Source organism: Lissotriton helveticus, chromosome 5_1, assembly GCF_964261635.1.
Source record: "Lissotriton helveticus chromosome 5_1, aLisHel1.1, whole genome shotgun sequence".
NCBI lineage: Eukaryota > Metazoa > Chordata > Amphibia > Caudata > Salamandridae > Lissotriton > Lissotriton helveticus.
The window spans coordinates 2,127,645,848-2,127,670,372 of record NC_136065.1 but is presented as its reverse complement, the minus strand read 5'-3'; the positions used below and the strand labels follow the sequence as shown (position 1 = coordinate 2,127,670,372).

The 24,525-nt window shown below is 45.3% G+C and overlaps 1 protein-coding gene across 1 annotated transcript in view; it reads right to left on the bottom strand.

The window, feature by feature from the left end:
• Positions 1-24,525, bottom strand: part of FIBCD1 (fibrinogen C domain containing 1) — a 979,992-nt gene that overhangs the window by 651,945 nt on the left and 303,522 nt on the right. Inside the window, exon 2 of the mRNA XM_078646209.1 lies at positions 22,571-23,047. Coding sequence (XP_078502335.1) covers positions 22,571-23,047 — 477 coding nt within the window. The remainder of the gene's footprint in view (positions 1-22,570; positions 23,048-24,525) is intronic.

The window sequence follows — 24,525 nt, the reverse complement described above, 5'->3', positions numbered from 1 at the left end:
GCGAACAAAGCGGTACAAAAGGGGGTGGTGATGGACGGAGCATCTGAACCAATCAAACACTCACACCCAGTCAACAGATCTGGGTTTGATCCATCACCGTTCTTTAGCCCACTCTGCCACCCCAGTTCAGACATGGCCATATGCAAATCAGTCTGACCCTGTGCCTCATGGGAACAGTCCAGCCCGAACTGCCAAGCCATGCCTTCCCTGGACCGGAAACAAGCTACTGAGAACCGGTTTCTGGCATTTCAGCCGTCTTCAGCCCGGCTTGCTTGAATCCAGTGGCAAAGTGAGCAAGGGACTCACGTCTGAGCATACCCTGCCAACTTATGGCGAACAAAGCGGTACAAAAGGGGGTGGTGATGGACGGAGCATCTGAACCAATCAAACACTCACACCCAGTCAACAGATCTGGGTTTGATCCATCACCATTCTTTAGCCCACTCTGCCACCCCAGTTCAGACATGGCCATATGCAAATCAGTCTGACCCTGTGCCTCATGGGAACAATCCAGCCCGAACTGCCAAACCATGCCTTTCCTGGACCGGAAACAAGCTACCGAGGACCGGTTTCTGGCATTTCAGCCGTCTTCAGTCCGGCTTGCTTGAATCCAGTGGCAAAGTGAGAAAGGGACTCACGTCTGAGCATACCCTGCCAACTTATGGCGAACAAATGTATTTATTTTATTTATTTATTTAAATTGTTAAGCGCTACAGCTACCCAACAGGGTTTCCCGGCGCTGATAGAAAAAGTAGTGCAGAGGGACATAATGACTAGAGTGAGACAGGCCGTGGCTTACTGGTCAAACAGCCAGGTTTTCAAGGATCTACGAAAAGTGACAAAATTGGCTTCAGTACGGATTGCCAAAGGGAGTGAATTCCAGTACTTGGGACCTAGATATGAGAACGATCTACCTCCCATTCTAGTTAGCCGGACTTAAGGCACATTAAAAAGGCCTTGGGAAGAGGATCTAAGGTTACGGGTAGGTAGATAGATATGCACCAGATTTTTAAGGTAATTCGGGGCAGATCCAAATTTAATCCTATGCATGAAGCAGAGCCTTTTAAATTTTATTCTGCTCTCAACTTTCAACCAATGCAGCGCTTTCAAATGTCCTGTCATGCGTTCTCTTCTATGGCATTTGCGTAGAAGACGGGCCGCAGCATATTGTACCCGCTGAAGTTGGTTCAGAACAGCTTGGGTTGTCCCAAGGTACAGAACGTTGCCATAGTCAAGCCTTGAGGTGATTAAGGCATTGACTACGGACTTCTTGGTGTCTTACGGGAGCATCCAAATAATCTTGCGCAGCCATCTCAAGACAGTAAAACATGTGGCTGTAAGTTTACTGACTTAAGGCTGCATCGTGAGTCCTTTGTCAATGATGATGCCAAACAAAGCGGTACAAAAGCTTGTTTCCGGTCCAGGGAAGGCATGGCTTGGCAGTTCGGGCTGGACTGTTCCCATGAAGCACAGGGTTAGACTGATTTGCATATAGCCATGTCTGAACTGGGGTGGCAGAGTGGGCTAAAGAACGGTGATGGATTAAACCCAGATCTTTTGACTGGGTGTGAGTGTTTGGTTCAGATGCTCCGTCCATCACCACCCCCTTTTGTACCAATGAAGGTGGTGGGTCGACACGCATATGCCCGGGGTACAGCTCGGCACAGAGACTGCAGAGCTTCCAATGGAGGGGAAGTGAACCTGGGAGGGCATTGAGCTATTAAAAAAATGATTAACAAACTGGGGAGGCTAGCTAGGGTTTTACACCTGCAGACTATAGCCCATGGGGCATCTGGGGGGAGTGGTCCTTCTTAAAAAGGCAGCGTCCAGTTGTCCAAAGTAAGGAATAACATCTTCAGGGAGAATCTTCTGACCTAGTTAGTTAGGTGTAGGGACAGGTCATGACCTTTCTGGGAGTTTTTTGGGTGGGCCAGATAGTTGGTCAACTACGCTGGCCTGTGGCGGTAAGGTCATGATTGGTGAGCAGTAAATTGAAGGTCCTTAGAGGGCGGCGCCATTCTTGAATGGGGTCACCCGAGGGGGAGGGACAAGTGGTCTCTCCTAGAACTCCTGGCGCAGTTACAGCCGGTTGGCTGGATGGGTGCAGGGGAGGGGGAGTCACGCTTTCCAGTAGGCTGCTTGGACACCCCGCATGTGCACAATGGCGCAAATAAACGGCGCATAACTGTAAGGGCCCCATTATGGAGATAATCTACAGGACGTACGGGGGTGACCTGGGGGGGTAATACCCTCACGGGGAACGGGCCCTCTATGCATGAGCACTCCGGTTCGAGGGCGGGCATAAGGGCATACGGGGGAGACCTGGGGGGAAAAGTACCCCTCATAGTGAACGGGCCCCCTACGCATGAGCACTCCAGTTGGAGTGCGGGCATAATTGGATAAGGATCTGGTGCCAGTTATCGACCTTGCGGTAGGCTCACAATAGGGATACGCAGAATAGACGAAGAATAAAATGTTATTATGATTATTGATGATCGTATGTTTAGATTCGGATAGAAACACCTCGTATTAGAGATATGTTAAGGTTAGCCATCTGACATCTGCACCTATCAATGTAATCAATGGAATGTAATGGTTTTCTGCGTATTGTGTGAATATTGTATATTAATTTTGCTTTAAATAATTTTTATGTAAATAAATACGGCCGGGGGCTTACGATCCCCTAATCCAAAATCTTCTCATGTTATCTTGATTTTGACAGGAGAAGAGGGGGTCTAGATAGTACCTGGCCATAACTGCACAGGGGTGGGGGTCGCATGCTTTGCCAACAAGAGCCCAGTGGAGTGCTGGAGTGGATCTCAGTGTGGGGGCAGAGAAGCTTGTTTATGAAGTTGGGGTTGACCACGAGCATCTGACCAGGTGTGGGGTATGTGGAGGGTTTATCATGACCTCACGCCGGACACCCCTCAGGGGTCCATCCAGGGGGGCTCTGAGGGGGGAATCCTAGGCGCCGCATATGGCTGTCCTCTCCTGGGTCTATTTGGAGGTTGTGTGTGTGGGGGTGGTGGGGGGTCTGCTCCTGGCGCCCTGAATATGTGGGCCCCTTCGAGGACCAGGGGGCCTGGACTGGGCCCCCAGACCTACTGCCCAATGAAAGCCCTTGTGCTGGATGGGACCCCGCCAGAGCTGCAGGCATCATGTTGCTGACTCACACTCTTTGTTTTACGATTGAAAGTGTTCATAAAAACAAATTTAAAAAACAGATTATCGAGGAAGGCCAAAAGCCAGGTTCTTCCGGCCAAACGGCACCCCCCACTGAGGGGGGAGACTCGGCCGGGCGAGCTCTACCAATGAATCCGCGATACACAAACACAACAGACTTCTGACAATAAATATTCATATAAATAGAACGAATACACTGCGCGTGGAGGAAGCGGAGAGCCTAGCACTCACCTTTGCTGCAAGGTTATCAGTTTATAAACATTTTATGTGAAAATAACTTGTATTTTAATACAAGCGCGAGGAAGGGAAGGAATATGAAGAGGAGAAAAGTAACACATTGGTGTAGGAAGAGCACAATACTAGAGTAATAGCTGGGGAGAAAGGAAAGGTAACATATGATGCGGGTAGAACATAATACCTGAGTATGACTGGGAGGGAAGAGAAGAAAAGTAACATATGTTGTGGGTAGAACACAATACCAGAGTATGACTGGGAGGGAAGAGAAGAAAAGTAACATATGATGCGGGTAGGACACAATACCAGAGTATGACTGGGAGGGAAGAGAAGAAAGGTAACATATGTTGTGGGCAGAACACAATACCAGAGTATGACTGGGAGGGAAGAGAAGAAAAGTAACATATGTTGTGGGTAGAACACAATACCAGAGTATGACTGGGAGGGAAGAGAAGAAAAGTAACATATGATGCGGGTAGGACACAATACCAGAGTATGACTGGGAGGGAAGAGAAGAAAAGTAACATATGTTGTGGGTAGAACACAATACCAGAGTATGACTGGGAGGGAAGAGAAGAAAAGTAACATATGATGCGGGTAGGACACAATACCAGAGTATGACTGGGAGGGAAGAGAAGAAAGGTAACATATGTTGTGGGTAGAACACAATACCAGAGTATGACTGGGAGGGAAGAGAAGAAAGGTAACATATGTTGTGGGTAGAACACAATACCAGAGTATGACTGGGAGGGAAGAGAAGAAAAGTAACATATGTTGTGGGTAGAACACAATACCAGAGTATGACTGGGAGGGAAGAGAAGAAAAGTAACATATGATGCGGGTAGGACACAATACCTGAGTATGACTGGGAGGGAAGAGAAGAAAAGCAACATATGTTGTGTGTAGAACACAATACCAGAGTATGACTGGGAGGGAAGAGAAGAAAAGCAACATATGTTGTGGGTAGAACACAATACCAGAGTATGACTGGGAGGGAAGAGAAGAAAAGTAACATATGTTGTGGGTAGAACACAATACCAGAGTATGACTGGGAGGGAAGAGAAGAAAAGTAACATATGGTGTGGGTAGAACACAATACCAGAGTATGACTGGGAGGGAAGAGAAAAAAAGTAACATATGATGCGGGTAGGACACAATACCAGAGTATGACTGGGAGGGAAGAGAAGAAAAGTAACATATGTTGTGGGTAGAACACAATACCAGAGTATGACTGGGAGGGAAGAGAAGAAAAGTAACATATGATGCGGGTAGGACACAATACCAGAGTATGACTGGGAGGGAAGAGAAGAAAGGTAACATATGTTGTGGGTAGAACACAATACCAGAGTATGACTGGGAGGGAAGAGAAGAAAGGTAACATATGTTGTGGGTAGAACACAATACCAGAGTATGACTGGGAGGGAAGAGAAGAAAAGTAACATATGTTGTGGGTAGAACACAATACCAGAGTATGACTGGGAGGGAAGAGAAGAAAAGTAACATATGATGCGGGTAGGACACAATACCTGAGTATGACTGGGAGGGAAGAGAAGAAAAGTAACATATGTTGTGGGTAGAACACAATACCAGAGTATGACTGGGAGGGAAGAGAAGAAAAGTAACATATGTTGTGGGTAGAACACAATACCAGAGTATGACTGGGAGGGAAGAGAAGAAAAGTAACATATGATGCGGGTAGGACACAATACCAGAGTATGACTGGGAGGGAAGAGAAGAAAGGTAACATATGTTGTTGGTAGAACACAATACCAGAGTATGACTGGGAGGGAAGAGAAGAAAGGTAACATATGTTGTGGGTAGAACACAATACCAGAGTATGACTGGGAGGGAAGAGAAGAAAGGTAACATATGATGCGGGTAGGACACAATACCAGAGTATGACTGGGAGGGAAGAGAAGAAAGGTAACATATGTTGTGGGTAGAACACAATACCAGAGTATGACTGGGAGGGAAGAGAAGAAAGGTAACATATGTTGTGGGTAGAACACAATACCAGAGTATGACTGGGAGGGAAGAGAAGAAAGGTAACATATGTTGTGGGTAGAACACAATACCAGAGTATGACTGGGAGGGAAGAGAAGAAAGGTAACATATGTTGTGGGTAGAACACAATACCAGAGTATGACTGGGAGGGAAGAGAAGAAAGGTAACATATGTTGTGGGTAGAACACAATACCAGAGTATGACTGGGAGGGAAGAGAAGAAAGGTAACATATGTTGTGGGTAGAACACAATACCAGAGTATGACTGGGAGGGAAGAGAAGAAAAGGAACATATGTTGTGGGTAGAACACAATACCAGAGTATGACTGGGAGGGAAGAGAAGAAAAGGAACATATGTTGTGGGTTGAACACAATACCAGAGTATGACTGGGAGGGAAGAGAAGAAAAGTAACATATGATGCGGGTAGGACACAATACCAGAGTATGACTGGGAGGGAAGAGAAGAAAGGTAACATATGTTGTGGGTAGAACACAATACCAGAGTATGACTGGGAGGGAAGAGAAGAAAGGTAACATATGTTGTGGGTAGAACACAATACCAGAGTATGACTGGGAGGGAAGAGAAGAAAGGTAACATATGTTGTGGGTAGAACACAATACCAGAGTATGACTAGGAGGGAAGAGAAGAAAGGTAACATGTGTTGTGGGTAGAACACAATACCAGAGTATGACTGGGAGGGAAGAGAAGAAAGGTAACATATGTTGTGGGTAGAACACAATACCAGAGTATGACTGGGAGGGAAGAGAAGAAAAGGAACATATGTTGTGGGTTGAACACAATACCAGAGTATGACTGGGAGGGAAGAGAAGAAAAGTAACATATGATGCGGGTAGGACACAATACCAGAGTATGACTGGGAGGGAAGAGAAGAAAGGTAACATATGTTGTGGGTAGAACACAATACCAGAGTATGACTGGGAGGGAAGAGAAGAAAGGTAACATATGTTGTGGGTAGAACACAATACCAGAGTATGACTGGGAGGGAAGAGAAGAAAGGTAACATATGTTGTGGGTAGAACACAATACCAGAGTATGACTGGGAGGGAAGAGAAGAAAGGTAACATATGATGCGGGTAGGACACAATACCAGAGTATGACTGGGAGGGAAGAGAAGAAAGGTAACATATGTTGTGGGTAGAACACAATACCAGCGTATGACTGGGAGGGAAGAGAAGAAAGGTAACATATGTTATGGGTAGAACACAATACCAGAGTATGACTGGGAGGGAAGAGAAGAAAGGTAACATATGTTGTGGGTAGAACACAATACCAGAGTATGACTGGGAGGGAAGAGAAGAAAGGTAACATATGTTGTGGGTAGAACACAATACCAGCGTATGACTGGGAGGGAAGAGAAGAAAGGTAACATATGTTGTGGGTAGAACACAATACCAGAGTATGACTGGGAGGGAAGAGAAGAAAGGTAACATATGTTGTGGGTAGAACACAATACCAGAGTATGACTGGGAGGGAAGAGAAGAAAAGGAACATATGTTGTGGGTTGAACACAATACCAGAGTATGACTGGGAGGGAAGAGAAGAAAAGTAACATATGATGCGGGTAGGACACAATACCAGAGTATGACTGGGAGGGAAGAGAAGAAAGGTAACATATGTTGTGGGTAGAACACAATACCAGAGTATGACTGGGAGGGAAGAGAAGAAAGGTAACATATGTTGTGGGTAGAACACAATACCAGAGTATGACTGGGAGGGAAGAGAAGAAAGGTAACATATGTTGTGGGTAGAACACAATACCAGAGTATGACTGGGAGGGAAGAGAAGAAAGGTAACATATGTTGTGGGTAGAACACAATACCAGAGTATGACTGGGAGGGAAGAGAAGAAAGGTAACATATGTTGTGGGTAGAACACAATACCAGAGTATGACTGGGAGGGAAGAGAAGAAAGGTAACATATGTTGTGGGTAGAACACAATACCAGAGTATGACTGGGAGGGAAGAGAAGAAAGGTAACATATGTTGTGGGTAGAACACAATACCAGAGTATGACTGGGAGGGAAGAGAAGAAAGGTAACATATGTTGTGGGTAGAACACAATACCAGAGTATGACTGGGAGGGAAGAGAAGAAAGGTAACATATGTTGTGGGTAGAACACAATACCAGAGTATGACTGGGAGGGAAGAGAAGAAAGGTAACATATGTTGTGGGTAGAACACAATACCCGAGTATGACTGGGAGGGAAGAGAAGAAAGGTAACATATGTTATGGGTAGAACACAATACCAGAGTATGACTGGGAGGGAAGAGAAGAAAAGTAACATATGTTGTGGGTAGAACACAATACCAGAGTATGACTGGGAGGGAAGAGAAGAAAGGTAACATATGTTGTGGGTAGAACACAATACCAGAGTATGACTGGGAGGGAAGAGAAGAAAGGTAACATATGTTGTGGGTAGAACACAATACCAGAGTATGGCTGGGAGGGAAGAGAAGAAAAGTAACATATGTTGTGGGTAGAACACAATACCAGAGTATGACTGGGAGGGAATAGAAGAAAAGTAACATATGTTGTGGGTAGAACACAATACTGGAGTATGGCTGGGAAGAAAGAGAAGAAAAGGAACACATGGTGCAGGTAGGACACAATAATACTAGAGTATGACTGGGGAGAGAAGAAAAGTAACATATGGTGTGGGTAGGACACAATACTAGAGTATGGCTGGGGGGAGAAGAAAAGTAACATATGGTGTGGGTAGGACACAATACTGGAGTATGGCTGGGAGGGAAGAGAAGAAAAGTAACATGTGTTGTGGGTAGAACACAATACCTGAGTATGACAGGGAGGGAAGAGAAGAAAAGTAACATATGTTGAGGGTAGAACACAATACCAGAGTATGACTGGGAGGGAAGAGAAGAAAGGTAACATATGTTGAGGGTAGAACACAATACCAGAGTATGGCTGGGGAGAGAAGAAAAGTAACATATGGTGTGGGTAGGACACAATACTGGAGAATGGCTGGGAGGGAAGAGAAGAAAGGTAACATATGTTGTGGGTAGAACACAATACCAGAGTATGACTGGGAGGGAAGAGAAGAAAGGTAACATATGTTGTGGGTAGAACACAATACCCGAGTATGACTGGGAGGGAAGAGAAGAAAGGTAACATATGTTATGGGTAGAACACAATACCAGAGTATGACTGGGAGGGAAGAGAAGAAAAGTAACATATGTTGTGGGTAGAACACAATACCAGAGTATGACTGGGAGGGAAGAGAAGAAAGGTAACATATGTTGTGGGTAGAACACAATACCAGAGTATGACTGGGAGGGAAGAGAAGAAAGGTAACATATGTTGTGGGTAGAACACAATACCAGAGTATGGCTGGGAGGGAAGAGAAGAAAAGTAACATATGTTGTGGGTAGAACACAATACCAGAGTATGACTGGGAGGGAATAGAAGAAAAGTAACATATGTTGTGGGTAGAACACAATACTGGAGTATGGCTGGGAAGAAAGAGAAGAAAAGGAACACATGGTGCAGGTAGGACACAATAATACTAGAGTATGGCTGGGGAGAGAAGAAAAGTAACATATGGTGTGGGTAGGACACAATACTAGCGTATGGCTGGGGGGAGAAGAAAAGTAACATATGGTGTGGGTAGGACACAATACTGGAGTATGGCTGGGAGGGAAGAGAAGTAAAGTAACATGTGTTGTGGGTAGAACACAATACCTGAGTATGACAGGGAGGGAAGAGAAGAAAAGTAACATATGTTGAGGGTAGAACACAATACCAGAGTATGACTGGGAGGGAAGAGAAGAAAGGTAACATATGTTGAGGGTAGAACACAATACCAGAGTATGGCTGGGGAGAGAAGAAAAGTAACATATGGTGTGGGTAGGACACAATACTGGAGAATGGCTGGGAGGGAAGAGAAGAAAGGTAACATATGTTGTGGGTAGAACACAATACCAGAGTATGACTGGGAGGAAAGAGAAGAAAAGTAACATATGTTGTGGGTAGAACACAATACCAGAGCATGGCTGGGGAGAGAAGAAAAGTAACATATGGTGCGGGTAGGACACAATAATACTAGAGTATGGCTGGGGAGAGAAGAAAATTCAGATATGGTGCAGGTAGGACACAATACTAGAGTATGGCTGGGAAGAAAGAGAAGAAAAGGAACATATGGTGCAGGTAGGACACAATACTGGAGTATGGCTAGGAGGGAAGAGAAGAAAAGTAACATATGTTGTGGGTAGAACACAATACCAGAGTATGACTGGGAGGGAAGAGAAGAAAAGTACCATATGTTGTGGGTAGAACACGATAATACTAGAGTATGGCTGGGGAGAGAGGAAAATTGAGATATGGTGCGGGTAGGACACAATACTAGAGTATGGCTGGGAAGAAAGAAAAGAAAAGTAACATATGATGCAGGTAGGACACAATACTGGAGTATGGCTGGGAGGGAAGAAAAGAGAAGTAACATATGTTGTGGGTAGAACACAATACCAGAGTATGACTGGGAGGGAAGAGAAGAAAAGTAACATATGTTGTGGGTAGAACACAATACCAGAGTATGGCTGGGGAGAGAAGAAAAGTAACATATGGTGTGGGTAGAACACAATACCAGAGTATGACTGGGAGGGAAGAGAAGAAAGGTAACATATGTTGTGGGTAGAACACAATACCAGAGTATGACTGGGAGGGAAGAGAAGAAAAGTAACATATGTTGTGGGTAGAACACAATACCAGAGTATGGCTGGGGAGAGAAGAAAAGTAACATATGGTGTGGGTAGGACACAATACTGGAGAATGGCTGGGAGGGAAGAGAAGAAAAGTAACATATTTTGTGGGTGGAAGACAATACCAGAGTATGTCTGGGGGAGAAGAAAAGTAACTTATGGTGTGGGTAGGACACAATACTAAAGTATGGCTGGGAGGGATGAGAAGAAAAGTAACATATGGTGTGGGTAGAACACAATACTGGAGAATGGCTGGGAGGGATGAGAAGAAAGGTAACATATGTTGTGGGTAGAACACAATACCAGAGCATGGCTGGGGAGAGAAGAAAAGTAACATATGGTGCAGGTAGGACACAATACTGGAGTATGGCTGGGAAAAAAGAGAAGAAAGGAACATATGGTGCAAGTAGGACACAATAATACTAGAGTATGGCTGGGAGGAAAGAGAAGAAAAGTAACATATGTTGTGGGTAGAACACAATACCAGAGTATGACTCGGAGGGAAGAGAAGAAAAGTAACATATGTTGTGGGTAGAACACAATACCAGAGCATGGCTGGGGAGAGAAGAAAAGTAACATATGATGCAGGTAGGACACAATACTGGAGTATGGCTGGGAGGGAAGAGAAGAAAAGTAACATGTGTTGTGGGTAGAACACAATACCTGAGTATGACTGGGAGGGAAGAGAAGAAAAGTAACATATGTTGAGGGTAGAACACAATACCAGAGTATGGCTGGGGAGAGAAGAAAAGTAACATATGGTGTGGGTAGGACACAATACTGGAGAATGGCTGGGAGGGAAGAGAAGAAAAGTAACATATTTTGTGGGTGGAAGACAATACCAGAGTATGTCTGGGGGAGAAGAAAAGTAACTTATGGTGTGGGTAGGACACAATACTAAAGTATGGCTGGGAGGGATGAGAAGAAAAGTAACATATGGTGTGGGTAGAACACAATACTGGAGAATGGCTGGGAGGGATGAGAAGAAAGGTAACATATGTTGTGGGTAGAACACAATACCAGAGCATGGCTGGGGAGAGAAGAAAAGTAACATATGGTGCGGGTAGGACACAATACTGGAGTATGGCTGGGAAAAAAGAGAAGAAAGGAACATATGGTGCAAGTAGGACACAATAATACTAGAGTATGGCTGGGAGGGAAGAGAAGAAAAGTAACATATGTTGTGGGTAGAACACAATACCAGAGTATGACTCGGAGGGAAGAGAAGAAAAGTAACATATGTTGTGGGTAGAACACAATACCAGAGCATGGCTGGGGAGAGAAGAAAAGTAACATATGGTGCGGGTAGGACACAATACTGGAGTATGGCTGGGAGGGAAGAGAAGAAAAGTAACATATGATGCAGGTAGGACACAATACTGGAGTATGGCTGGGAGGGAAGAGAAGAAAAGTAACATGTGTTGTGGGTAGAACACAATACCTGAGTATGACTGGGAGGGAAGAGAAGAAAAGTAACATATGTTGAGGGTAGAACACAATACCAGAGTATGGCTGGGGAGAGAAGAAAAGTAACATATGGTGTGGGTAGGACACAATACTAAAGTATGGCTGGGAGGGATGAGAAGAAAAGTAACATATGGTGTGGGTAGAACACAATACTGGAGAATGGCTGGGAGGGATGAGAAGAAAGGTAACATATGTTGTGGGTAGAACACAATACCAGAGCATGGCTGGGGAGAGAAGAAAAGTAACATATGGTGCGGGTAGGACACAATACTGGAGTATGGCTGGGAAAAATGAGAAGAAAGGAACATATGGTGCAAGTAGGACACAATAATACTAGAGTATGGCTGGGAGGGAAGAGAAGAAAAGTAACATATGTTGTGGGTAGAACACAATACCAGAGTATGACTCGGAGGGAAGAGAAGAAAAGTAACATATGTTGTGGGTAGAACACAATACCAGAGTATGACTGGGAGGGAAGAGAAGAAAAGTAACATATGATGCGGGTAGGACACAATACCAGAGTATGACTGGGAGGGAAGAGAAGAAAGGTAACATATGTTGTGGGTAGAACACAATACCAGAGTATGACTGGGAGGGAAGAGAAGAAAGGTAACATATGTTGTGGGTAGAACACAATACCAGAGTATGACTGGGAGGGAAGAGAAGAAAGGTAACATATGTTGTGGGTAGAACACAATACCAGAGTATGACTAGGAGGGAAGAGAAGAAAGGTAACATATGTTGTGGGTAGAACACAATACCAGAGTATGACTGGGAGGGAAGAGAAGAAAGGTAACATATGTTGTGGGTAGAACACAATACCAGAGTATGACTGGGAGGGAAGAGAAGAAAAGGAACATATGTTGTGGGTTGAACACAATACCAGAGTATGACTGGGAGGGAAGAGAAGAAAAGTAACATATGATGCGGGTAGGACACAATACCAGAGTATGACTGGGAGGGAAGAGAAGAAAGGTAACATATGTTGTGGGTAGAACACAATACCAGAGTATGACTGGGAGGGAAGAGAAGAAAGGTAACATATGTTGTGGGTAGAACACAATACCAGAGTATGACTGGGAGGGAAGAGAAGAAAGGTAACATATGTTGTGGGTAGAACACAATACCAGAGTATGACTGGGAGGGAAGAGAAGAAAGGTAACATATGATGCGGGTAGGACACAATACCAGAGTATGACTGGGAGGGAAGAGAAGAAAGGTAACATATGTTGTGGGTAGAACACAATACCAGCGTATGACTGGGAGGGAAGAGAAGAAAGGTAACATATGTTATGGGTAGAACACAATACCAGAGTATGACTGGGAGGGAAGAGAAGAAAGGTAACATATGTTGTGGGTAGAACACAATACCAGAGTATGACTGGGAGGGAAGAGAAGAAAGGTAACATATGTTGTGGGTAGAACACAATACCAGAGTATGACTGGGAGGGAAGAGAAGAAAGGTAACATATGTTGTGGGTAGAACACAATACCAGAGTATGACTGGGAGGGAAGAGAAGAAAGGTAACATATGTTGTGGGTAGAACACAATACCAGAGTATGACTGGGAGGGAAGAGAAGAAAAGGAACATATGTTGTGGGTTGAACACAATACCAGAGTATGACTGGGAGGGAAGAGAAGAAAAGTAACATATGATGCGGGTAGGACACAATACCAGAGTATGACTGGGAGGGAAGAGAAGAAAGGTAACATATGTTGTGGGTAGAACACAATACCAGAGTATGACTGGGAGGGAAGAGAAGAAAGGTAACATATGTTGTGGGTAGAACACAATACCAGAGTATGACTGGGAGGGAAGAGAAGAAAGGTAACATATGTTGTGGGTAGAACACAATACCAGAGTATGACTGGGAGGGAAGAGAAGAAAGGTAACATATGTTGTGGGTAGAACACAATACCAGAGTATGACTGGGAGGGAAGAGAAGAAAGGTAACATCTGTTGTGGGTAGAACACAATACCAGAGTATGACTGGGAGGGAAGAGAAGAAAGGTAACATATGTTGTGGGTAGAACACAATACCAGAGTATGACTGGGAGGGAAGAGAAGAAAGGTAACATATGTTGTGGGTAGAACACAATACCAGAGTATGACTGGGAGGGAAGAGAAGAAAGGAAACATATGTTGTGGGTAGAACACAATACCAGAGTATGACTGGAAGGGAAGAGAAGAAAGGTAACATATGTTGTGGGTAGAACACAATACCAGAGTATGACTGGGAGGGAAGAGAAGAAAGGTAACATATGTTGTGGGTAGAACACAATACCCGAGTATGACTGGGAGGGAAGAGAAGAAAGGTAACATATGTTATGGGTAGAACACAATACCAGAGTATGACTGGGAGGGAAGAGAAGAAAGGTAACATATGTTGTGGGTAGAACACAATACCAGAGTATGGCTGGGAGGGAAGAGAAGACAAGTAACATATGTTGTGGGTAGAACACAATACCAGAGTATGACTGGGAGGGAATAGAAGAAAAGTAACATATGTTGTGGGTAGAACACAATACTGGAGTATGGCTGGGAAGAAAGAGAAGAAAAGGAACACATGGTGCAGGTAGGACACAATAATACTAGAGTATGGCTGGGGAGAGAAGAAAAGTAACATATGGTGTGGGTAGGACACAATACTAGAGTATGGCTGGGGGGAGAAGAAAAGTAACATATGGTGTGGGTAGGACACAATACTGGAGTATGGCTGGGAGGGAAGAGAAGAAAAGTAACATGTGTTGTGGGTAGAACACAATACCTGAGTATGACAGGGAGGGAAGAGAAGAAAAGTAACATATGTTGAGGGTAGAACACAATACCAGAGTATGACTGGGAGGGAAGAGAAGAAAGGTAACATATGTTGAGGGTAGAACACAATACCAGAGTATGGCTGGGGAGAGAAGAAAAGTAACATATGGTGTGGGTAGGACACAATACTGGAGAATGGCTGGGAGGGAAGAGAAGAAAGGTAACATATGTTGTGGGTAGAACACAATACCAGAGTATGACTGGGAGGGAAGAGAAGAAAGGTAACATATGTTGTGGGTAGAACACAATACCCGAGTATGACTGGGAGGGAAGAGAAGAAAGGTAACATATGTTATGGGTAGAACACAATACCAGAGTATGACTGGGAGGGAAGAGAAGAAAAGTAACATATGTTGTGGGTAGAACACAATACCAGAGTATGACTGGGAGGGAAGAGAAGAAAGGTAACATATGTTGTGGGTAGAACACAATACCAGAGTATGACTGGGAGGGAAGAGAAGAAAGGTAACATATGTTGTGGGTAGAACACAATACCAGAGTATGGCTGGGAGGGAAGAGAAGAAAAGTAACATATGTTGTGGGTAGAACACAATACCAGAGTATGACTGGGAGGGAATAGAAGAAAAGTAACATATGTTGTGGGTAGAACACAATACTGGAGTATGGCTGGGAAGAAAGAGAAGAAAAGGAACACATGGTGCAGGTAGGACACAATAATACTAGAGTATGGCTGGGGAGAGAAGAAAAGTAACATATGGTGTGGGTAGGACACAATACTAGAGTATGGCTGGGGGGAGAAGAAAAGTAACATATGGTGTGGGTAGGACACAATACTGGAGTATGGCTGGGAGGGAAGAGAAGAAAAGTAACATGTGTTGTGGGTAGAACACAATACCTGAGTATGACAGGGAGGGAAGAGAAGAAAAGTAACATATGTTGAGGGTAGAACACAATACCAGAGTATGACTGGGAGGGAAGAGAAGAAAGGTAACATATGTTGTGGGTAGAACACAATACCAGAGTATGGCTGGGAGGGAAGAGAAGAAAAGTAACATATGTTGTGGGTAGAACACAATACCAGAGTATGACTGGGAGGGAATAGAAGAAAAGTAACATATGTTGTGGGTAGAACACAATACTGGAGTATGGCTGGGAAGAAAGAGAAGAAAAGGAACACATGGTGCAGGTAGGACACAATAATACTAGAGTATGGCTGGGGAGAGAAGAAAAGTAACATATGGTGTGGGTAGGACACAATACTAGAGTATGGCTGGGGGGAGAAGAAAAGTAACATATGGTGTGGGTAGGACACAATACTGGAGTATGGCTGGGAGGGAAGAGAAGAAAAGTAACATGTGTTGTGGGTAGAACACAATACCTGAGTATGACAGGGAGGGAAGAGAAGAAAAGTAACATATGTTGAGGGTAGAACACAATACCAGAGTATGACTGGGAGGGAAGAGAAGAAAGGTAACATATGTTGAGGGTAGAACACAATACCAGAGTATGGCTGGGGAGAGAAGAAAAGTAACATATGGTGTGGGTAGGACACAATACTGGAGAATGGCTGGGAGGGAAGAGAAGAAAGGTAACATATGTTGTGGGTAGAACACAATACCAGAGTATGACTGGGAGGAAAGAGAAGAAAAGTAACATATGTTGTGGGTAGAACACAATACCAGAGCATGGCTGGGGAGAGAAGAAAAGTAACATATGGTGCGGGTAGGACACAATAATACTAGAGTATGGCTGGGGAGAGAAGAAAATTGAGATATGGTGCAGGTAGGACACAATACTAGAGTATGGCTGGGAAGAAAGAGAAGAAAAGGAACATATGGTGCAGGTAGGACACAATACTGGAGTATGGCTAGGAGGGAAGAGAAGAAAAGTAACATATGTTGTGGGTAGAACACAATACCAGAGTATGACTGGGAGGGAAGAGAAGAAAAGTACCATATGTTGTGGGTAGAACACAATAATACTAGAGTATGGCTGGGGAGAGAGGAAAATTGAGATATGGTGCGGGTAGGACACAATACTAGAGTATGGCTGGGAAGAAAGAAAAGAAAAGTAACATATGATGCAGGTAGGACACAATACTGGAGTATGGCTGGGAGGGAAGAGAAGAGAAGTAACATATGTTGTGGGTAGAACACAATACCAGAGTATGACTGGGAGGGAAGAGAAGAAAAGTAACATATGTTGTGGGTAGAACACAATACCAGAGTATGGCTGGGGAGAGAAGAAAAGTAACATATGGTGTGGGTAGAACACAATACCAGAGTATGACTGGGAGGGAAGAGAAGAAAGGTAACATATGTTGTGGGTAGAACACAATACCAGAGTATGACTGGGAGGGAAGAGAAGAAAAGTAACATATGTTGTGGGTAGAACACAATACCAGAGTATGGCTGGGGAGAGAAGAAAAGTAACATATGGTGTGGGTAGGACACAATACTGGAGAATGGCTGGGAGGGAAGAGAAGAAAAGTAACATATTTTGTGGGTGGAAGACAATACCAGAGTATGTCTGGGGGAGAAGAAAAGTAACTTATGGTGTGGGTAGGACACAATACTAAAGTATGGCTGGGAGGAATGAGAAGAAAAGTAACATATGGTGTGGGTAGAACACAATACTGGAGAATGGCTGGGAGGGATGAGAAGAAAGGTAACATATGTTGTGGGTAGAACACAATACCAGAGCATGGCTGGGGAGAGAAGAAAAGTAACATATGGTGCGGGTAGGACACAATACTGGAGTATGGCTGGGAAAAAAGAGAAGAAAGGAACATATGGTGCAAGTAGGACACAATAATACTAGAGTATGGCTGGGAGGGAAGAGAAGAAAAGTAACATATGTTGTGGGTAGAACACAATACCAGAGTATGACTCGGAGGGAAGAGAAGAAAAGTAACATATGTTGTGGGTAGAACACAATACCAGAGCATGGCTGGGGAGAGAAGAAAAGTAACATATGGTGCGGGTAGGACACAATACTGGAGTATGGCTGGGAGGGAAGAGAAGAAAAGTAACATATGATGCAGGTAGGACACAATACTGGAGTATGGCTGGGAGGGAAGAGAAGAAAAGTAACATGTGTTGTGGGTAGAACACAATACCTGAGTATGACTGGGAGGGAAGAGAAGAAAAGTAACATATGTTGAGGGTAGAACACAATACCAGAGTATGGCTGGGGAGAGAAGAAAAGTAACATATGGTGTGGGTAGGACACAATACTAAAGTATGGCTGGGAGGGATGAGAAGAAAAGTAACATATGGTGTGGGTAGAACACAATACTGGAGAATGGCTGGGAGGGATGAGAAGAAAGGTAACATATGTTGTGGGTAGAACACAATACCAGAGCATGGCTGGGGAGAGAAGAAAAGTAACATATGGTGCGGGTAGGACACAATACTGGAGTATGGCTGGGAAAAATGAGAAGAAAGGAACATATGGTGCAAGTAGGACACAATAATACTAGAGTATGGCTGGGAGGGAAGAGAAGAAAAGTAACATATGTTGTGGGTAGAACACAATACCAGAGTATGACTCGGAGGGAAGAGAAGAAAAGTAACATATGTTGTGGGTAGAACACAATACCAGAGCATGGCTGGGGAGAGAAGAAAAGTAACATATGGTGCGGGTAGGACACAATACTGGAGTATGGCTGGGAGGGAAGAGAAGAAAAGTAACATATGATGCAGGTAGGACACAATACTGGAGTATGGCTGGGAGGGAAGAGAAGAGAAGTAACATATTTTGTGGGTGGAAGACAATACCAGAGTATGTCTGGGGGAGAAGAAAAGTAACTTATGGTGTGGGTAGGACACAATACTAAAGTATGGCTGGGAGGGATGAGAAGAAAAGTAACATATGGTGTGGGTAGAACACAATACTGGAGAATGGCTGGGAGGGATGAGAAGAAAGGTAACATATGTTGTGGGTAGAACACAATACCAGAGCATGGCTGGGGAGAGAAGAAAAGTAACATATGGTGCGGGTAGGACACAATACTGGAGTATGGCTGGGAAAAAAGAGAAGAAAGGAACATATGGTGCAAGTAGGACACAATAATACTAGAGTATGGCTGGGAGGGAAGAGAAGAAAAGTAACATATGTTGTGGGTAGAACACAATACCAGAGTATGACTCGGAGGGAAGAGAAGAAAAGTAACATATGTTGTGGGTAGAACACAATACCAGAGCATGGCTGGGGAGAGAAGAAAAGTAACATATGGTGCGGGTAGGACACAATACTGGAGTATGGCTGGGAGGGAAGAGAAGAAAAGTAACATATGATGCAGGTAGGACACAATACTGGAGTATGGCTGGGAGGGAAGAGAAGAGAAGTAACATATGTTGTGGGTAGAACACAATACCAGAGTATGGCTGGGGAGAGAAGAAAAGTAACATATGGTGTGGGTAGGACACAATACTGGAGAATGGCTGGGAGGGAAGAGAAGAAAGGTAACATATGTTGTGGGTAGAACACAATACCAGAGTATGACTGGGAGGAAAGAGAAGAAAAGTAACATATGTTGTGGGTAGAACACAATACCAGAGCATGGCTGGGGAGAGAAGAAAAGTAACATATGGTGCGGGTAGGACACAATACTGGAGTATGGCTGGGAGGGAAGAGAAGAAAGGTAACATATGTTGTGGGTAGAACACAATACCAGAGTATGACTGGGAGGGAAGAGAAGAAAAGTAACATATGATGCAGGTAGGACACAATACTGGAGTATGGCTGGGAGGGAAGAGAAGAAAGGTAACATGTGTTGGGGGTAGAACACAATACCTGAGTATGACTGGGAGGGAAGAGAAGAAAAGTAACATATGTTGAGGGTAGAACACAATACCAGAGTATGGCTGGGGAGAGAAGAAAAGTAACATATGGTGTGGGTAGGACACAATACTGGAGAATGGCTGGGAGGGAAGAGAAGAAAGGTAACATATGTTGTGGGTAGAACACAATACCAGAGTATGACTGGGAGGAAAGAGAAGAAAAGTAACATATGTTGTGGGTAGAACACAATACCAGAGCATGGCTGGGGAGAGAAGAAAAGTAACATATGGTGCGGGTAGGACACAATACTGGAGTATGGCTGGGAAGAAAGAGAGAAAAAGTAACATATGGTGCAGGTAGGACACAATAATACTAGAGTATGGCTGGGGAGAGAAGAAAATTGAGATATGGTGCGGGTAGGACACAATACTAGAGTATGGCTGGGAAGAAAGAAAAGAAAAGTAACATATGATGCAGGTAGGACACAATACTAGAGTATGACTGGGAGAGAAGAGAAGAGAAGTAACATATGTTGTGGGTAGAACACAATACCAGAGTATGTCTGGGGGAGAAGACAAGTAACTTATGGTGTGGGTAGAACACAATAATGAAGAATGGCTGGGAGGGAAGAGATGAAAAGTAACATATGGTGTGGGTAGAGGGAAGAGAAGTATGCTACCTTGTCGGTAGGACACAATTCTATAATACGGCTGAGAAGGGAAGATGAGTAAGCTATCGTGTTTGGAGAGCACGATACTCGAGTAATGCTGGGGCAGGTGTTGCCATTAGACTCTCGGGCCTGGGACCCCTGCCCTGCACCTCCCCGCCCTGCCTCCTGGGGGCGATCATCCTGCGAGGACCTCTCCCTCATATATATAAAGGAAATTTATAAAGCGCCTGGTTCAAGTTCAAGTTAAAAAAAATTGTATAGCGCACTACTCACCCAGAGGGTCTCAAGGCGCTTGTGGGAGGGGGGGACTTTACTTATCGAAAATCCAAGTTTTAAGTTGTTTTCTGAAGGAGAGGTGGTTCTGTGTAAGGCGGAGGTGGGTGGGGAGAGAATTCCAGGTTTTGGCCGCTAAGTAGGAGACGGATCGGTTGAGCCATCTCGGCGTGTCCCCGCGCTGGGTGAGAGGACGACCAGTGGAGCAATACGCCAGCAGAAAGCAAAAAACTAGGCAGTGAACAGATAAGTTGTAAGTAGTTTCCTAAAGTTAGGTTCCGACCTTTCCAGCCTAAGAGATAGAGGAAGTTTGTTCCAGTTTTGTGCTGCTAGAAAACAAAAAGAGCGACCACCCATTCTCGCCTTCTTTATCTTAGGAATTACCAGCTGCCCGGTCCCACAGGATCTAAGGGTCCTTCCTGGTACATATTTGGTGACCAAATTCCCCAGATATGCCGGGCCACATTTTGAAGGATACGATGACACGTGAGTAGTGACTTAAACAACACTCTTTTTTTGACAGGGAGCCAGTGCGGAAACTCAAGGGCTGGCTTCGACGCCGCTCTTCTGGGCAGCATCAGAACCAGCCGAGCTGTCGCATTCTGCAGCACTTGTAACCTTCCCAGGTTCTTGACTGAAACTCCCAGATAGAGTACATTCCCGTAGTCAAGACGGGATGTAATAAGAGCATGTATCATCGTCTGCCTGGCCTCCAGAGGGAGAAGATCCAATGTTTTACGTAGAGTTTTTAAGACTCCAAAACATTTCCCCACTAAACGACGGATGTGACCGTCGTAAGAGAGGGAGGGGTCCACCCAGATCCCCAGATTTTTTGCCTCAGTGCAAGGTGTGAAACATTAAGTCACACAAACACTGTTGCCAGCAGCGACAGAAGTCGTGATTTATTGCTCAAATAAGCGCCCTTCACGCCTCGCCAGCTCAGCAAGCCTCAAAGTGCTGATAAAGAGGCGTTTATTGCCCCAGAGAGCTGTATTCAAGGCTCAAAATGCTGATAAAGAGGCGTTTATTGCCCCAGAGAGCTGTATTCAAGGCTCAAAGTGCTGATAAAGAGGCGTTTATTGCCCCAGAGAGCTGTGTTCAAGCCTCAAAGTGCTGATAAAGAGGCGTTTATTACCCCAGAGAGCTGTATGTGTATCGACCTCGGGAGGCTCAGCGGGGCCCTGCGGGACTTGAACCCGTGACCCGCACTCATCCCCGCAGCAGACACGTAATCCGAGAGGCCCTTCTGCTAATTGAGGCGGGGACAGGTTCACTGCCCCTCGGAGCCCAGGAGGGGGCGTAGGCTCCAGCCTCGCGTGCGCATCACCGTCCATCATGTGGACACCATGGGTCCCTACGTTGCCCCGGGGACACAGAGCGCGCGGCCGCGGGCAGGCTCTGTGCACGCCTCTGCAACTGCAGGACATTCACGGCATCCGGGGGATAGGACTGTTCCATCAATACGGGGCATTCCTGCCTTTTCTTTAAAAAAAAAATATTTGTATTAACATTGTTCCTGCCTTTTCACTTTGCCATAGGGGCAGCACGAAGACTTGCGACACTGCCCTATGCCAATTCCTCGTAAATGAAGCCCTTTGTTTTTAGCTACAACTTTGACTGTAAATGTAAATGTCATGGTACTTATAGAGCGCACTGTCACCAGACGGTCACCAGACGGTCACCTTGCGGTGTCGCCTATTCGGCTTCCTGGCGCTGATACTCATACCGCTGTGGAACCCTTCCTGGCTTTCCCTGTGAAGTGTCCACTCCTGGGCACCCCCAGGGTGAAGCCAGGCATCCTTAGCGCTGTTGGGGCCGGTGTGGAGGCTAAGCAAGCTATTGCCCAGAGTTGCAGCGTGGGGCCCGTGATTAGAATAGGCACCGAGGTGATAATTAACAGGTCTGAGGAAATTGAGCCTGAGACCCCGCCAAGGCCGGAATCGAACCCTGGTCCCGGGCCAGAACTCTGCATCAGGGTCTGCCGCTCTAACCATTGAGCCACACTCCTCCACCTTTGACTACACCCCCACGCTCACTGACCTTTGGTTTGCTAAACACTCTTTAATATTATTTCCCCACCATCTAAAGTATTTGCTCTGGGAATATGGGGTGTTAATCGTTGTCAATAGTTGTCGATGATGAGGAGTACCAGATTCTAGAACTTGTTGTCAGAAGGGGGTCCTTGTGCCTAAAAAAGTTTGACAAGGGGGTCACGGCATCAAAAAGTTTGCAGACCTCTGGCCTAACCTAACCTAGCCCATCACCCATAGCCCAACCTAAGCTAACCTAACCTAGCCCATCACCCATTGCCTAACCTAACCTAACTTAACCTAACCTGGCCCATCACCCCTAACCTGACCCAGTCCATCACCCATAACCTTACTTATCCTTAACTAACCATGCCAGTCGGAAGGTGACGATGAAGTGCTGCGGTGTGTTACCTGTATCAGCCGCCCCTGCTCGCTCTGCAGGGTGCCCAGCTCCTGTGCCAGGGCGCTGTGCCCTCGACGCAGCACCTCTCCATCAGCCTTCAGCTGGGCAGCTAGTCCAAGCACCTTGCCCACATCAGATCCAATGGCCAGCAGTTGTGCCCCTGCCTGCCCACGGGATGCCCGCTGCTCGGACTCCTGGTCCGCCAGTGCCCGCAGCGCTGAGGACAGCAGGCCTTCAAGGCGTGCGAAGCCGCTGGATTGCTCGGGGCAGTTCGGGTCGATATAGATCCGTATGTGTGAGTTGTCGCCCTTGTCGATGGTCACCAGGGCTGCGGGGTCGTCGGGGTTGGTGCTGATGACTGGTGGAGAGTCCGTCACCGGCGCGTGGTAGTGGTTCATGAAGAGGATGGCGCCAGTCACGGCGATGGCGAGCAGGATGGCCACGGACAGGAGGACAGTGCAAAGGATGTACCCGCAGTTCATCCGCTGGGGAGAGAAAGAGGAGTGGGTCAGAAGCTAGGAGTGATCTCTTTTACTACCCACGCAACATGGTCATCTGTGCATCTATAGGTTTCATTCATAAACATTACATTTTTGTTAAACAAATTTATTTGTATTCACACACATTTCACATGATTTTGCATATATATTTGTATTCATGTGCTTATTTTTATTCATGAAACACACAAGAGGTGATGAGAGGCTGCTTGCAATAAGTCTGACCACTGGCAATAGCTCCAGGTAGCATTCCAACCCATCCTTCTTTTGCTCACCATGCCATTCCTGCTTGGACCCAGCCATATGCAAATCAGTCTTGACCCTGTGCCTCATGGGAACCGTCCAGCCGGAACTGCCAGGCCAGGTCCTCCCTGACTGGAACACTTGGTTCTAGTGACACAGTGAACACGGGGGTCACTTGAGGGCATACCCATGCCACTTAGGGCGGTACATGTGTTGGGATGGTATGCCACCCCAAGTGATTAGACAAATTGCAAGCATTCCTCCCATCACCTTTGAGGGTTTCCTGTACCACCCTAAGTGGCATGGGAATGCCCATTGGTGGGTTCCGTACCCACTGTGTCACTGAAACCAAGCTGCACTCGGTTGATGTGGCCTTATCAGGTCGAAACTGGTCCTAGGTTGACTGTGTTCCAGTTTGGTGAGGACCTGGCATGGAAATTCTGGATGGACTATTCCTATTGGAGCAGGGTCACCACTGATTTGCATAAAGCTGGGTCCCAACAAGGTGGTATGGTGGGTAAGCGAACCATAGGATGCTACCCCAAGCGATTGCCAGTGGTCAGACAAGTTGCAAGCATTCCTCCCATCAACTTTTGTGTGCTTCATTTATTTACACATATTTATTTTTTATTCAAACACATTTTTTGAATTCATGCACATTCCATATGCTTTTGTATATTTATTTTTAGGAATAAACATTTTCATATACAGCTATTTCATATGATTTTGCATTTGTATTCATGCTTTTATTTTTATTCACGCATATTCATTTTTATTCAAACATGTTTTCATGCTCATTCCATATGCGTTTATATATTTACGTGTTTTTGATCATAAGCATTTCTTTTCGCTGAGACACATTTCTTTACATGTATAAGTGTTTGTTGTCTGCGTGCATGCTGGGCCCCTGATAACACGAGTACTCGCCCTTTTACTCCCTAAAATCAGGCCATTTATCCCGCCAAAATGTGGGGGTGCTAACAAGACTGTAGGACTGCCTGAGCGCGCCTCATCTGAACTATTTCTGGCATCAGAAAAGATGGTTTGATTGGAGGGTGGGAGTGTGCGGTGGGGGCGGGGCAGGGGGGGGTAGGGGTGCTGCTAAGGGAAGAGGCAAAACCTTCCTCACTTGAGCCATCAGAAGAACACACTATTTCAACAAAAGATATGTCTAGCGCAAATAGAACGAATACATAAAAGCACTGCACAGGGAGTTCGGTGCC